The 16814-nt window shown below is 45.1% G+C and overlaps 1 protein-coding gene across 1 annotated transcript in view; it reads right to left on the bottom strand.

Moving 5' to 3' along the window:
• The window catches only part of LOC138159129 (matrix metalloproteinase-17-like), a 66026-nt gene that overhangs the window by 25414 nt on the left and 23798 nt on the right, over window positions 1-16814 (bottom strand). The window contains exons 2-3 of the mRNA XM_069085432.1: window positions 8400-8532; window positions 267-393 (exon numbers count right to left, since the gene is read on the bottom strand). Coding sequence (XP_068941533.1) covers window positions 267-393; window positions 8400-8532 — 260 coding nt within the window. The remainder of the gene's footprint in view (window positions 1-266; window positions 394-8399; window positions 8533-16814) is intronic.

Raw genomic sequence — 16814 nt, 5'->3', positions numbered from 1 at the left:
AATGACTTGCCCAGGGTCACCAGTGTCTGAAGCTGGATTTGAACTCAGTTGTTCCTGATCCCAGGCCTAGTGCTCTATCCATCACACCTTCTAGTTGCCAGAAGATACATTCCCACAGAGAAATACAGATACCTCCAGCCCCCAGATGGCAGTGGGGCTCATGAAAGACCACACCACCATCCATGTCTCCTGCTGTGGCTTAGACCCCCTTCCTTGGGGAGGGGGCAGCCGAGGAGAAGCCCAGGCTGGCATCAGGATGCACATACCTCCAGGACAGATTTCGCTTGCTCCATTTGGTTAGGGCGGGGGTGTTCCTCTTTCTCCGGGCGCCAGGGATAGCCAGGTCTGGCAGTGAGCAGCGTGGCGTCTTCATCAGCTGTAGAGTGGCCTCATCTATGTGGAAGTGGTGGGGAGGAGAGCTCAGGGGTCAGGAGCCCAGGAACTTCCTCAGTTCCCCAACTGGCTCTTTCCACCCGTGTGGGCTCAGGGGTTCTTTCCCTATCCTTTTGCTTCATGCAGCCTTTCCCCTCTCCTGAGCACCTTCCCTTCTTCCTGGAGTAGATTCCAACATTCTAGCCCTTACCTTTGCAATCTGGGATTGACGTGTCTATCTGGCCCAGGCGTGCTAAAACAGCCCTGAGGACAGGGGTCTGTTCTGCACCACTGACAGCCCTGTGCTTGGTGCCACAGTGAGTTAGCCTAACCCACCCTTGCAAGCTTCATCAGCCCTGTCTGGTCCGCCTGGGGTAGGAGATGCTCAAGGGACCTTTGGGATCCTCCAGGCCAGTCCTCTCATTTTATAGGAGAGGACAGTGAGGACCTAAAAATGAACTAGCTCAGGGTTGCACAGGCCAGAAGTGGCAGAACTGGAATTTGAACCCTGGTCCTCTGAGTTAAAAAAAAAAAAGAACATTTCTAAAGTGTTTTCAAGTTTGCAAATCGATGGATTCACATCTCTCTGAGAGAAAGGTTCTCTAGGCATTTTAAAGAAGGTGAAACCAGCACCTAAGAGATTAAGTGACTTGCCTGTGGTCACCTAGAAAGTCAGTGTCAGTGGTGGTATTTGAACCCAGATCTTTTTAACCCCAAGGTCAAGCCTTCTATCCTCTCTGTCAAGTTGCCTCCCCTAGACTCAATACCCTTTCCATTCCCACTCTCCAGGAGTAGCTCATGGAAAGCAGGGCCCCCAGCATTGAAGCCTGACTCCCTCTTTGTCCCCACCCCTGTCCCCCCTCTCTCTAGTTCCCTGACCCCTGCTTCCTCTAATCACCCCAGATTTCTGGGGAAGGTCAAAGCCAGACAGAGCTTGGAGTTCACTCTGTGCACTTAGGGCAATCATTTCCTAAAGGTCTATGTTGAGAGAGTATTAACAAAGCCCACTGGAATGCAACTTTTAAAGCAAATTAATTAAAAGATACAATTTACAAGGAGCAGGGTAATGAACTTTTTCCTTCCTCATCTTTGCAAAACCCCAACAGCAAACCAGGAGGCAGTGAACCATGGCTGGGGCTGTTCCTGCAGGAGCTTAGGAGAAGTTTGGAAGGAAAGGATAGAGATTTAATTAGGAATCCGCTGGGCTCCCAGATCCAGGGATTGGATGGGGCCAGGCATCAAAATCTGTGGAGTAGGAACAGAGAAGCCTAGATGTACAGCTAGGAGGGACCTCAAAGACCATGTAGGATAATCCCCTTATTTTACAGAGGGAAACTGAGGCTAATAAAGGTCATAGGATCATAACAGTAAATGGTTAGTATTTATATAGTGCTTTTAGGCTTGCAAAGTATTTTACTAATATAATCTGATTTCATTTTAGCAACAACCCTGGGAAGTAGCTGCTATTATTATCCCCATTTTATAGTTGAGAAAACTAAGGTAGACAGAGGTTAAGTGACTTACCCAGGGTCACAAAACTATGATCTCATTGGATCCTCATAACAGCCATGGGAGGGAGGTGTTATTTTCCCGTTTCACAGATGAGGACATTTAGGCAAACAAAGGTGAAGTGATTTGCCCAGGGTCATACAACTAATTAAGTAAGTGTCTGAGGCTGGATTTGAACGCAGTACATCCTGAGTCTGGGCCCAGAGTGATATTCATTTCACTGCCTGGCTACATTATAGATTTAGAATTGAAAGGGACCTGGGGTCACTGAGTCCAACCCTCCTTATTTATAGAGTGAAACTGAGGATCAAGCCCAGTGGATAAAGTACAGGCCCTAGTCAGGAGGACCTGAGTTCAAATGTGGCCTTAGATACTTACTAGCTGTGTGACCCTGGGCAAGTCACTTAACTCCAAACCCCCTTCCCCCCAAATTCAAGGCTCACAGAGGTCATAGGAGTGAGCATAGATTTAAAGTTGGGAGAGATCTCAGAGGTTATCTAGACCAGTTTCTTCCTTTTTTTAATTAAGTATTTTATTTATGTATTTATTTAGCTTTTTGGAGTGGGGGATGGCAGGGCAATTGGAGTTAAGTGACTTGCCCAAGGTCACATGGCTAGTAAGTGTTAAGTGTCTGAGGTCAGATTTGAACTCAGGTCCTCCCGACTCCAGGGCTGGTGTTCTATTCACTTCTCCATGTGGCTGCCCCTATTTCCCTTTTCTTGATATGAATAATGTGATATTTATAATAAACCACCATTTTAGTCTAGCTAGCCTAGCTGCCCCACTTCCTTTTTCTTTTGTAAAGGAAGACATCAAGGGGAAATGACCTGAACAAGGAATACATGACTAAGGAAGGTGAGCTGGCTTGGGGCTGAGGGGGGAGTGGGACTATCAATGGAATGCAACATAGGCCTTGGACTGGGAGACAAGAACCCTGTCTCTATACTGTCTTTGCTGCTCATCAGAGGCAGTGGGTCAGTCATATAACTTCTCAGACCCTCAATTACCTCCTCTGTCAAATGGATATAATAATACTCAGCATGACCTTTCTCACAGGGATATTTCGAGGAAAAGGGATTTCTCAGACCTTAAGGTAAGCTGTCATTTTTATTTTATTATTTTTACTTCTATGGCTGGCTTCATTATTATTCAAGGATCTGCCTTTTTTCCTGGAGGAAAGCGGACTCAGCATTTACCTAGAGAAATGATTTTGATGGTCCCTCCAGACAAGGAGCCGTTCTGCTATGTGGGCAGGAATTGGTCAGGGGAGCTATTGGCTTGTTGTAAGTGTCTCAATTACAGGCCTCTCTCCCTGCAACCAGCAAATCCAAAGCTTCCTATTGGCAATGTAGGTCAAGAAACTCTGGAGCTGGTGGGTCATCCTTGAAAGGCAGCGAAAATCGTGTTTGTGTGTTGGAGAGACCTGAGTTTGAATCCTGGCTTTGGCATACTTATGAGCTATGTGACCCTAGGCTAGGCACCGGACTTCACATTTACTCATGTATTTCAGCTGTTTATTTTTTCTGTTGTGTCTTTGTGATTCCATTTGGGGTTTTCTTGGCAGAGATACTGGAATGGTTTGCTATTTCCTTCTCCAGCTCATTTTACACATGAGGAAACTAAGGCACAAAAGGTGAAGTGACTTTCCCAGGTTCACACAGCTAGGGACAGTCTGAGGCCAGATTTGAATTTAGGAACACTAGTCTTCCTGACTCCAGGCCCGGCACTTTATCAACTATGGTGCCACCTAACTGCCAATAAAAATAATACCCATAGGACCCACCTCACTTGGCTGTGGCGAAGCCCGGTGAGATGATAATGTATGCACTATATGGGCATCAGCTATTTTTATTCCATCAGTGGATACACTCACTGCCCTCCCAGGAGGGAGGGAAGGAGAAGCCCCAGCCTCAGGAAGAAGCCCCTAGCTTTGGTCTGAAGAGGCCTGAAGCAAAGCCAGTAAAGCTAGTGAGGAAGACAGGCTCTGTATGAAGGAAGACACCTTATTTCAAGCTAATAAAGTTGTCAGAGTCCTGGTGAGCAGAGAGCCTTGGAGAAAATCAATGGATCCCTGAGGACGTTCAGAAGGGAGAGAATATCCCTATTTATAAAGACAGATTTCACCTAGAAGTATATCTCTATATCTGTCGATATTTCTTTACGTAGAGATGAAGAACTCATTGGTAGAATCATAGGATGGATTTATAGAGCCTTTGAGTGGGCAGAGACCTTAAAGGTCATCTAGTCCAATCCTCTCATTTTACAGATGGGGAAACTGAGGACCAAAAAGGGGAAGGGACATCCTTAAGTTCACAGAAAATTGAGTGGTTTGTGTCCCTCCCTTCCTTTCTTCCACATCTTCCTTATGACATCTCTTTAAGTCCTTGAAGGTAGTGCCCCCAACCTTCTCCAGGAACCCAACTCCTTCAGCCAACGCTAGTATGGAATAATCTCCTCTCTAAGAAGGCAGGAATGGCAGAACTATATCAAACTATCAACTTTAAGCTCAGAGGCAAGTAGGTCAAGTAGTGAATAGAGGAGTGGGCTTGGAATCAGGAAGACGTGAGTTCAAATTCTGGGCTCCTGGCTATTCCAAAAACAAGGCACTCCATCTCTTAATTCTGGATATTCTCTCTGCTGCCCCTATGCCTAGATCCTCTCCCTCCTCTGCTCTGCCTACTGACCTCACTGGGTTCCTTTAAGTTCCAACTGAAATCCCACCTTCTACAAGAAAGCTTCCCCAACTTTTCTTAATCATTTCCTACTTACCCTGTATATAACTTGCTTGTATGTATTTGTTTGCGTGTTGTTTCCCCCATTATATTGTAAGCTCCTTGAGGGCAGGGACTGTCTTTTTACTCTTTTTATATCCCCAGTGCTTATCTTAGCACATACACATAATAGGCATTTAATAAATGTTTTTTTGATTGATTGATAATAGCGAGACTGAAAATATTAAGCAATGATATTTTTCTCTAAAACTCTTTCCAGACTCTTGGGAAATGCCTCTTAGAAAGATGTGTGATAAGTCAGGACACAGGGTGGGAAAGACCCTTCATTAGGTGAATAGATAAAGAAAAATAACCAAATTTAACCCTTGTTTGGTTCACACCATGGCCTCCCCATCCACCCAAAGTGCTCAGGGGCACCCTTCTCCACTGAGGAAAGCTTAATACTGGGGGAAGGAAGGAGATCCCTTTGCTTCACTCCAGGATAAGGGGAGTGTTCCAGAACTTGGTTGCTCAATTCAGGAATGTTAACCCATACTGTATTTAAGATATCTTTACCTCATTCAAGATCCTTATAGATGTTACCTGAAATCTTGGGGCAGAGAATATATTATCAGAGGGTATGAGGCACTATGCCAATCTGGACGTGTCTTCTTCCAAGCTCAAAATGACTTGAATATAGATGAATGGTAAATTAAATGAATGAGCTGCTAGATAGATAGAGTGCCAAGCCTGGAGTCAGAAAGACCTGAGCTCAAATCTGGCCTTAGACACTTATTAGCTGTGTGACCCTGGGCAAGTCACTTTACCCTGTTTGTCTCAGTTTCCTCATCTGTAAAATGGGCAGAAGGAAATGGTAAACCACTCCAGCATCTTTGCCAAGAAGACCCCAAATGGGGTCATGAACAGTCAGATACAACAACAAAAAAAGAGAAAACAACACTAAACAAGGAGTGTGATCCAAGAATACATATTTGGTAATGCTTTCCCCTTCTTGTTTACTGTATTTTCCTTAGATTTTACATCTAAATACCACTGTGTGTTTGTTTGCTTTGATTGCAGTGATAGTCTATATATCAATTTAGTGAACTAAGTAATTTTGCTGAGTTTGTTGTTCAGTTGTATCCAACTCTCTGTGACCCCATTTGTGGTTTTCTTGGCAAAGATACTGGAGTGGTTTGCCTTTTCCTCCTCCCACCCATTTTATAGATGAGGAAACTGAGGCAAACAGTGACTTGCCCAGGGTCACACAGCTTGTAAGTGTCTGAGGCTGGATTTGAACTCAGGAAGATAAGTCTTATTGACTCCAGGCTTGGCACTCTCTCCACTTCAATACTGAGCTTCCCGTATTTTGCTAGGGAGCAATAGCCATTGATTTTTCACTAATTGGGACATTTTTATGAAGATAAATTTTTCAGAAACACCCCTATCACAAAGGGGGTAGGTTTATGTTTAATTGTGGGGCAATGGCAACTTTGTGGTTGAATTTCCTTGATTGGACTAGAAATTGCATTGTTATAGAACTAGAAAAATATCTTACGTGTATAAAAATGATAATAGTCTTATGCAAGATAATACTTTAAGTATATGGAGGTGTGATCCTTTGTGATGTTACTTGTATAGAAATAGATTTGCATATGTACATAAATATCTTTTGAAGTATTGAAAAGAATAGTACTTTACAGGCTTTATCATATCACATTTTAAAGGATTGAATATATTCCTGTTTATTTTTTTATGTTCTGTTTTGTAGCCAGAAGTGTTTCAAAAGTATCCAAATATATAAAATTATAGTAAATGCCCTACATGGTGTGATGCTTCATTGTACATAAAGCTGTGTATGTATTAAACTTTGTCTCAGGAAAAAAAAAATTAAAAGTGCCTCATCATGATTCTTAGAAGCTTTGACAATGAGGCACAAGCCCTGGCAGGCCCTTGCAAACCGGAAAGGCTTCCAGCATGGTCTGAGAACCAGTCTGGCTAAGGGCAGAGGGCTCCACACAAGGGCTGCCTGCCAAGAACTGATTTTTTTTTTTTTTGGTGATGGTTGCTTATAAAAAAAATAAGGCCTGGAGAAGTTGGGAGCTTCCCCCACTGGAGGAATCACCTGAATTGCTGAAATCCTTCTTGGGATCCTGGATCTGAAGCTGGAAGGGACCTCTGAGTTTACCTAGGTCAATTCCCTTATTTTACAGATGAGGAAACGGAGGCCTGGAAAGTGAAATATCTTGTCTGATGTCATATGGGCAGTAAGTGACAGAGGCAGGATTTGAATCCAGGTCCTATGACTCCAAAGTCAGTGTCCTTTAGATTATATCAAACTTTCTTGGTGGAGTGTGTGCTTTTGTGGTGTTAAAGAAAAGAGGTGGGTTGTGATATGTTACAGCCAAGGTGTCAATGTGTCTGTAGCTGGAATCTCCATCTCTACTGGCGGCTGCTACAGGGGGGCAGAAGGGAGCACTGAGGCAGGGGCCAGGAGCTTGGAGAGGAGTGGAGTTAAGAGCCCAGGATCTTGCCTCTTTTGTGGTGCACCTGAGGGAAAGGAGGACTCTTTCTTGCTTTCCTGGCTGGGTGTCCAGCTTGCCTCAGTCTAAACTCCAGGCTGGTTGTGGAGGTGTGGAAGGAGAAGGGGGTACCAGGGCAGCAGGAGGTAATGAGCTGCTCAAGAACAGCCTGATTCATCTCCGCTCTCAGAAATAATGACAGTTAACAGTATTCTGGCATGGCAGCATGTCGAAGTGAGCCTTTAATGAGCAGAAGTATCTTTCTCCCTTCCATCCTCTTAATGGGAGGTCATCCTGCTGGGCCATCAGGCCAATGGCTCTACCCTGGGGATTTCTATCCCACAGTTATGTGCAGGTTAGTTAGTCGGTCAACAAGCACTTATTAATTGCTCACTATCTTTGAGGTACTGTGCTAAGTCAACAAACAAACATAAAAGGGCCTACTATGTGCTAGGCACTGGGCTAAGTGCCTTACAGTTATTATCTCATTTCATCCTCACAACAATCCTGGGATGTAGATACCATTATAATTATCCCCCTTTCACAGATGAGACAACTGAGGGAGATGGAGATCAAGTGACTTATACAAGTCATACAGCTAGTAACTATCTATGAGCCTGGGTTTGAACTCAGGTCTTCTTGACTTCAGGTACTGTGTGTGCTAGCTACCTAAGGGTGCCTACATGCAGGGGATGGAGAGAAAGGCAAAATACAGTCCCTGTCCTCATGGGACTCACGTTCTAATAGGTCACACATCAGGGGCAAAGTCAGCTTCTAGGACCTTGAACTGGGTGCACTGTGATTGAGGGGCACAAGACTGGAACCTAGCAGATAAGGAAAGTGACCTGGGTACAGTGGAAAGAATACTGGTTCTTGAATCAGTTGAGTGAGGTTCAAATCTCATTTCTAATACTTACTACTTGTATGTTCTCAGGCCAATTCTTTAAACTTTCTAGGGCTCGGCTTCCTACTGTGTAAAATGGTAGCAATGGACCGAATGGTCTCTGAGGTCCCTTCCGACTCTATCTCTGATCATATGGAATCAGGCTTCTGAAAACTCCCCTGAAATAGGAGTTCTAGCCTTTGAGCTGACCCATGCAGGTGGTTACGGGGCTTCCACGATCCAGGCGCTAGGATGTGTCTGGGAAGGACATGTGCGGGGCAGAGAGATCAAGTCAATTTGGGCTGAGTGGTGACTATCTCAGCTGAGCCCAACCTCCCTTTCCCATCTTCTGGCTTCCCCTTCCCAGCCTGTGGCCCTTGACCCAGCCCTGGTGGTACTGACCGAGGACACCGGTGGCCTCCAAGCCCCCAAATCGTTGCATAGCTGCAATGGCCTTGGCCAGCTCCTCCTGGGTCTGCAGCTGCCCTGTCACGGGGTCTGGCGGGGGCAGGTAACCAAACCGACTCAGCCACTCCTGTGGAAGAGGAGAGAGGGTCAGATAAGGAAGGGGCCGGGGTCTGGAAGCTGTCACCTGGCTAACCATGACTGGTCGGTCACCGTCGGTGCTCTGCTGACCTTCATGAATTACCATGCTGACAGCTAATTTCCCAGCCAGCTGCAAAGTGCCCTGGATAATGGGAACAGAGAGGAGGAAATGTTGGATTATGTACTGGAGACCTGCACATTTATCTTCCCTGGGGCTGGCTCCCAGCTGCACTAGTTTCATCATAGGGGCTGACTGGAGCCCCCACTGGGACACAGCCCCCCACACCCTATCCAGAGGAGACTAAAACCCAACAATCTCCATGAGACAAAAGCTCAGACCTTCTTCTTTCTGACTCCTGCCTAGCCCTGAGCGCCCTGGACCTAGTCCTCTGGCCACATCATCCCAGGTCCACTAGGAGCTTCTGGAATCCCTCTCCTGACTGTGGTTTTGATCCCAACCACAGTTCTCTCCTTCCCCATGCTCCTGACCCCAACAGAAACAGGGGTCATTAAATCCTATATAAGGACCCCTGTGAACTGTGTGTTGACTTAGAAAACTCTTATGAACATTAGCTGTATTCTACTGAATTCATTGATTTGGGTAAATACTTCCCAATTACATTTTAATCTGGTTAGGGCCTTTCTCAGGAGTGTTGCTGGTACTATGCTTTGACATCTCTGCTCTAGACCATCCTCCCACATTCTTGATCTTAGCCCCAGCCATACAACAAGAATGATAGCTAGCATTCTCTTAGAACTCAAAGCCAACAAAACACTTTCCATCGATGATTTAATTTGATCCTTACAACAGCAGTAGGAGGCAGGTGCCATCATCATCCCCCTTTTACAAATGAGGAAACTAAGGCTCAGAAAAATTATGCTACTTGAACAGTTATTAAGTGCCTCTCCTATTATATTCCTAAAAAGACCACATGCCCTCATGCTCAGAATAGTCGGCTAAATGGCACACTTGATAAAGTTCTGGATATGGAGTCAGGAAGACCTGAGTTTATGAAGGGTTTAAAAGCCAGAGGATTCTAGATGTAATAAGGAACCACTAGAATTTATTGAATAGAAGGGTGTGTGTGTGTGTGTGTATGTGTGTGAGACATGGTCAGACCTACTTTTTAAAAAATATTTCATTTTTCTCCAATTACCTGTTAAAAAAATTTTTTTAACATTTGTAGCTTTTTTTTTTTTAAAGTTTTGAGTTCCAAATTTTATCCCTCCCCCCAATCTCCTGAGACGGTAAACAATCTGATATAGGTTACACATGTACAATCATGTAAAACATTTCCATATTAGTCAGACCTTCTCTTTAGGATGATCTATTTGACAGTTGAGAGGAGGATGGACTTGAGTGAGGAGAGACCTGAGGCAGGCCAACTCACCCGTAGGCTATTGCAGCAGTCCAGAAGATGACAGTCTACATCAGGGTGGAAGCAGTGTCAGAAGAGCAAAGGGGGCATACTTGAAGGATGCTACAAAGGGAGAATTAGAATTGACAGGTCTTGGCCACAGATTGGCTATGGGGAGGTGGGGTGAGAGGGAGTGAGATGTTGTAGGATTGCATGCCTGGGTGACTAGGGGAATTCTCGACAATAATAGGGAAGTTAGGAAGAAGGAAGGGTTTAAGGAGAAAGATGGTAAGTTCAGTTTTGTACATGCTGAGTTTAAGACATCTATGGGACATCCAGTTTGAGATGTCCAATAGGAAGGAAGGAAGCAAACATTTATTGAGTGATTACTATGCTGGCAATTAAGATATACTAATTTCTTTTTTTTTTTTTTTAAAGCAATCGGAGTTAAGTAACTTGCTCAAGGTTACACAGCCAGTTATTTCTAGGTGTGGTGCTAGGAGTATCTGAGCCCGGATTTGATCCAGGTCATCCCGACACTGGAGCCTTACTCGATGAGCCACCTGGCCGCCCCTTATACTAATTTCTTTATTAAGAAATTACTGTGCTAAGCAACAAGGATACAAACAAAAGTAAAAAACAAGACAATATCTGGCCTCAATGACCTTACATTCTAATGGGAGAATATGGCAGGGAGGAGTGAGAGAAGGAACCTGGAAGCTGGGAACAAGGCCTGGCAGGTGGAGGTGAAAGCCTGGAGTTCAGGAGGGAGGTAGCGCTGGATAAAGAGATATCTAAGTAAGGTGTAAGTAAGCTGAAGACATCACCAAGAGAACTAGTCTAGAGGGAGAAGAGGAGGTGGTCTGGGACGGATTCCTATGGTTTGCGTAAGATATATGCAGAGGAGATACAACGTAACCTTAGAAGAGAATGAATGCAACCTGGAGCCTGAGCCCCACCTCCACACTCCCAATGACAGTGATACATTGATTCTAGACTGGGCCTGTGATTTCATAGGTGTAGAAAGCTCTCAGTGAGGATACTCCCTCTACCAATGCCCTCCCTCTCTGCTGGGCAGCTATGTGGCACCATAGTGCATAGAGTACCTTGCCTGAATTCAGGAACTCATCTTCCTGAGTTCAAATCTGACCTCAGATTCTAGTTGTGTGACCCTGGGCAAATCACTTAACACTATTTGCCTCAGTTTCCTCATCTGTCAAATGAACTAGAGAAGTAAATGGCAAACCAATCTAGTATCTTTGCCAAGAAAACCTCAAAAGGGCTCACAAAGAATCATACATGACTGAAATGACAACAACCAATTTTCTCTTCCACTTGTAGTCATTCAATGAATGGCTTTGGGTACTGAGTCTTGTCCAAGATCAAAAGCCAGTATGTGTCAGTGGTAGGACCTGAACCCGTCTTCCTGCCCCTGAGGTTAGCTCTCTATCTACTACCCACTTGGTTTCTGAGATCACCATCATCACACTTCTCATTTACCAGCATTTGAAGACTGATTTACAAACCACTTTCACTGAATCACAGACCTTCAAAGCTGGAAGGGACCACAGACAGCCATCTAAAGCAAATTGAATTATACCTGAACCTCACCCTGCTCCATCCCCTATAACATCCCTGACAGGTGGTGGTCTGTCCCTGCCTAGAATCTCCTAATAATAGGGACCTACTCACAACCTCTCAAGGCAACCCCGCCGGCTTTGATGCAGCTCTCATCCGCAGGGCAAAACCTGTCTTGGAAATTTATAACAGCTCAAAGTTAATATTTATTTAGCATTTACCATGTGCTAGGCACTGTACTGAGCTCCGAGGACACAAAGAAAGGCAAAAATTGGGGCCATGGCCTCAGGGAGCTTGCAGTTTAATGAGGGGAACACTGTGCAAACAATTATGTACAAACAATATATAGACAGGATAAGCTGGAGATCATCGACAGATCGAAGGTACTTGCATTTAGGCAACAGAAAGGGAGGGGTTATATTTCCTTTTTCTTTCTTCTTTTTTTTGTCTTTTTGGAGGGGGGAAGGCAGGGCAATTGGGGGTAAGTGACTTGCCCAAGGTCACACGGCCAGTAAGTGTTAAGTGTCTGAGGCTGGATTTGAACTCAGATCCTCCTGACTCCAGGACTGGTGCTATATTCACTGCACCACCTGGCTGCCCCTATTTCCCTTTTTTTGATATGAATAATATGATATTTATAATAAACCACCATTTTAGTTTAACTAGCCTCTTTGTTTTGCCTTCCTTTACCCAAGACCATGTGCAAGGACAGCCACCAAGACAAAGGGAGTTTTCCTTTCTCAGACCCACGAGGTTGAAGACAGACTGGCACACTAGGAAGTCTCTATTTCCCCACCCTTGAAATACAACAAACTGCTCCCAAGGTCAGTGGCTGACTAGTTATGAAACCAACACAACCTTGTGTTTTCTCCAAGCTAAAAGTACATGTGGTTCATGTACAGAAGTCCTCAGTTCGTAGAGATACACTCTATATTTGTGCCACCTGACGCTTCTTCCTGCCTTGGCTGGTAACCACAGATGTAATGACATCTTTTTTTGTTGTTGTTCTTTAGTCTTTCAGTAGTGATCGGCTCTTCATGACCCCATTTGGGGTTTTTTTGGCAGAGATACTGGAGTGGTTTGCCATTTCCTTCTTCAGTTCGTTTTACAGATAAGAAAACTGAGGCAAACAGCATTAAATGACTTGCTCAGGGCAACACAGCTAGTAAGTGTCTGAGGTCAGATCTGAAGTCAGATCTTCCTGTCTTCAGGCAAAACGGTCTATCCACTGTGCTACCTAGATGCCCATAAAATCTGTTACCTGTCACATTCTAAATTGTAATGTAGTAGGTGTTCTTTCTGCAACAAGCACCAAATGAAAGTTATTATTATTCACTCCCACCCCACTCAAGTTTTCTCCAGGCCAAATACCCCTAATTCCTTGAAGTAGGCCTATTTTAAGTTTGCTCTCCTCTGGAAACTATGTCCTAGAGGGATTGAGTGATCTCTACAGCTAGCTAGGAAGTATCAGAGCTGAGACTCAGACCTGGGTCTTTTCATCCACTGTCTTTTCCACACCTTCCTTTTTATGCCAACCTTGGATCAGGACATTTGGGCTTATAGGTAAGACACTAACTAAGCATTCTGGCTCTTATGTTTTTCTGACTCTCTGTTCAGAAGTAGATTGGGCTGGAGGCAGGGGCTGCCACGGGAAGGCTGGGATGGGAGGTGGGGTTAGGAGGAAATGTTGAAAATCTGAGGCTCAGGGGAGGGAGGGAAAGTAGGAGAGAGCTGGAGAAAGGCCGAGGGGAAATCGATCCGATCTGGGCCATTACTTTGATTGAACTGGAGAAGGCTGGCTTTAAATCATATAACTAGAATCAGGCCATAGAATTTTTATCCCCCACAACCCCCCTTCTCCCAAGGGAGGGGGGCTCTCTAGGCTTGGAGACAAAGGCCCTTTGAGTCTCCCTGAGCCTGCAAAGCTCTGCTTCAGAGATGGCAAAGGCCCAAGGGGCCTACTTGGGGCTACACTGGTTGGTAGCTGGCCTGCCTAGAGGCTGAGGCATGGACAGGATGACCTCCAGGTCCCTTCCAGATAGAGGACACTAGTATCCTATTTCTTCTCTTCATAGGACCCCCTGCAGAGAATCTTTTAAAGCTAATCCAAGGGTCCCTGTAGAGGGGAGAACAGAATTTCCCTTTCCCATTTCCCTTACCTTCCAAATCCCATTTCCCACAGCTGGCCAAATGTTCAGGGGGTTAAACCACCCTGGCTCTTTCCCATGGGAAAACTGGGAGATTTGGTTCTCTGGGTCTGGGTAACCCGCTTGCCCAGGACCACTCACTGGGATCCTAGTTCTAAGTATGAAAATGGGTTTTGTAAGAGCAGGGAAGGAAGGAACCTTAGAAGCCATCTAGCGCAAACCTTTTATTTTATCCAATGTGGAAACTGAGGCCCAAGACATGTGCCTATGGTTACATAGGCCCAAGTAAGTAGCAAAGCCATGAGATGAACCCAGGTCTTCTGATTCCAAGTTCTCTTCTCTTTCCGCTGCACCACGTGAATAAGATGGAGGTCCTCTCCTTCCTTTCCACTTCGCAAAACAGGTAGGGGCCCCAAGAGTCCTGATAGCATTCATCAGAGGCTCAGGAACAGTGAGCAGACATTGCAAAGAATCCAATTTAGGCTTGTCAGAAAACCAATTTTTGGGGGGGGGAGGGCAGGGCAATTGGGGTTAAGTGACTTGCCCAAGGTCACATGGCTAGTGTCTGAGGCCGAATTTGAACTCAGGTCCTCCTGAATCCGGGGCCGGTGCACTATTCACTGAGTCACCTAACTGCCCCAAGAAAACCTTTCTAACAATGAGAGGCGTCCAGTAGTGGAGTGGACTGGCTTGGGAGCTGGGGGCTCTCTCTCTTTGGAGGTCTTGAGGCGAAGGTAGGACCTTGTCTCCCAGCTGTAGCTCCCTGCAGTGGCCAGGGGTTTTTTCTACCCTGGGTGGACTGTCTGAGCCAAAGGGAGAGGTGTGTCTGCACTGGGGAGGAGACCCTAGATCTGCACTCTGGGGGAGGTGGAACCCCTCTGGGGGAGGAGAGAACGACAGAGGGAAGTGCTCAGCAGACATACTTCCCCTGCTCAGCCAGGGATTTTCCAAAAGCAGAGCTAAGACTGTAAAATATTTAGCTTCTCCATCTACCAGTGGTAAAGGCTTGACTATACAAGGTATAAATCATTGTTCATTGTAATAAAAAATTAATGGTGCCCTTGGGTGCTTCTGTGTTTCCCCGGTAAGTCTAGAAGCACAGCCTAGGGGTGTCTGGGAGTAAGAAAAGAGAGGGCAGATGGATGGGTATGGCCTGTTCTGCCCTTTCTCTGAGTCAGCCTCATGGGAGGTGGGTCTGTGTGTATGATAAATCCACGAAGAGCCAAAACTTGAACCCAGGTCTTGGAATCTATTGTTTTTTTCATTGTATGTCCTTTACTCTTCTTTTTTCTTTGAGGGGCACACACCTCAAGGCCAGAGCAACTAAGGGCAGAGCTGCTGCTATGACCCAAAATTGTGCTGGAACAGGACATGTGTTTCCCATCTCCAAGCCTTTGCATCAGCTGTCCCTCACACCTGGAAGGTTCTCACCCTTTCACCTCTGCCTCAACTTCCCTGACTCAGCTCAAATCTCACCTCTTCTAGCAGGCCTTTCCTGGTTTTCCCAGCTGCTGATGCCTTCTCCCCTCAGACGGTCTTCCTTCTACTTCCTACACATCTTATGCCTACCAAGTTGTTTATCTGTTGTTAGAATGTAAGTTCCTTGAGGGCAGGGACTTTTGTTTTGCCTTTGGTTATAACCCCAGTGCTTAGATAGGTGCCTGGTACACAACAGTATTTTAATAAAGGCTGGTTGACTTAAGGGAGCTAGGTGACTCAGTGGACAAAGCAATGGGCCTGTAGTCAGGAAGACCTGAGTTCAAATCTAGCTTCAGACACTCACTAGCTGTGTGACCCTGGACAAGTCAATTAATTTTCATTTTTAATCCACTGGAGAAGGAAATGGCAAACCACTCCTGCTAAGAAAACCCCATGTCCAGTATTGGAGTGCTGGACCAAAGTCTATGGGATCATGAAGAGTAAGACAGAAGAACAATGATATCCATTTACCATCCAAGCCATCCAAACCTTGTGGGGAGCTGCTGTGCACCTCACAGGCTAGGAGGAGGTAGATGGGTATTGCAAAATTTGTCCTCTTTCTTCTAGGTTAGCATGGGGGGGTTGGCAAGAGAAGTGTAAAAGGTCACCCTTCATTTTATTAAATTAAATTAAATTTTTTTTGGAGGGGGAAGGGCAGGGCAATTGGGGTTAAGTGACTTGCCTAAGGTCACACAACTAGTAAGTGTTAAGTGTCTGAGACCGGATTTGAACTAAGGTCCTCCTAACTCCAGGGCCAGTGCTCTATTCAATGCGACACCTAGCCACCCCAAAGGTCACCCTTCTTGCTGAGGTTAGCCCCTCTGCTTCTTCCCTCTAATCCACTCCATCCCTTCTCATTCAGGAGCCTCCCCCACACCTTCATCATTTTAAATCTCTTCCTCTTTCTTGGTTTCCTTCTGGCTCCTTATAAACATGCTACATCCTTAAAACACACACACACAAACACGCACACACATACGTACCTTCACTTGACCCTCATTTCCTCAAGCTAACCTCCGTCTATCTCTCTTTCATTTCACTGACAAACTCCTAGAAAGAGATGTCTACACTTGCAATCATTCTACCACCTCCTCATTAAAATTTTTTTTAACTGTTAACTTACAAATCAACAAACAAACATTTTAATAACAAAGAATAAGTTAATATTTATATAACACCTACTACCTACCAGACACCATGCTAAGAACTTTACAGTCATTATCTCATTTGATCCCCACGACAACCCTGGGTGCTATTATTACCCCCATTTTATATTTGAGGAAATTGAGGTAAACAGGGGTTAAGTGATTTTTCCAGGGTCACACAGCTAGTGAGTGTGTCTGAGGCTAGATCTGAACTCAAGTCTTCCTGACTCCATTCTCAGCTCTCGGTCCCCTGAGCCACCAAGCTTCTCTTATATATACTTCACTAATTTTAAAAGAAAAACACGAATTGCACAAGGTAGTAACAAAACTCCTCTATTTGTGTCCCCTTTGGTATTTTTTCTTTGCATTTTTCAAAAATCTTTTATGATGCTTTCCTTTCTCCATGTCTCTCACTACCCACTAACCCATCCCACCTTCAGGAAAACCCTTCCCTTATAACAAATATGCACATTCCATCAAAATGAATTAATCCATTGGCTATCCCTGAAAATTCACGTCTCATCCTGTATTTCTAGTCCATTACCTCTCTGTCACTCATTCCTT

Source organism: Petaurus breviceps, unplaced genomic scaffold (assembly GCF_028583685.1).
Source record: "Petaurus breviceps papuanus isolate PSGF00001 unplaced genomic scaffold, PetGlider_PUasm1.0 101, whole genome shotgun sequence".
In the NCBI taxonomy this organism is placed as follows: domain Eukaryota; kingdom Metazoa; phylum Chordata; class Mammalia; order Diprotodontia; family Petauridae; genus Petaurus; species Petaurus breviceps.
This window is presented reverse-complemented; position numbering and strand designations above follow the sequence as displayed.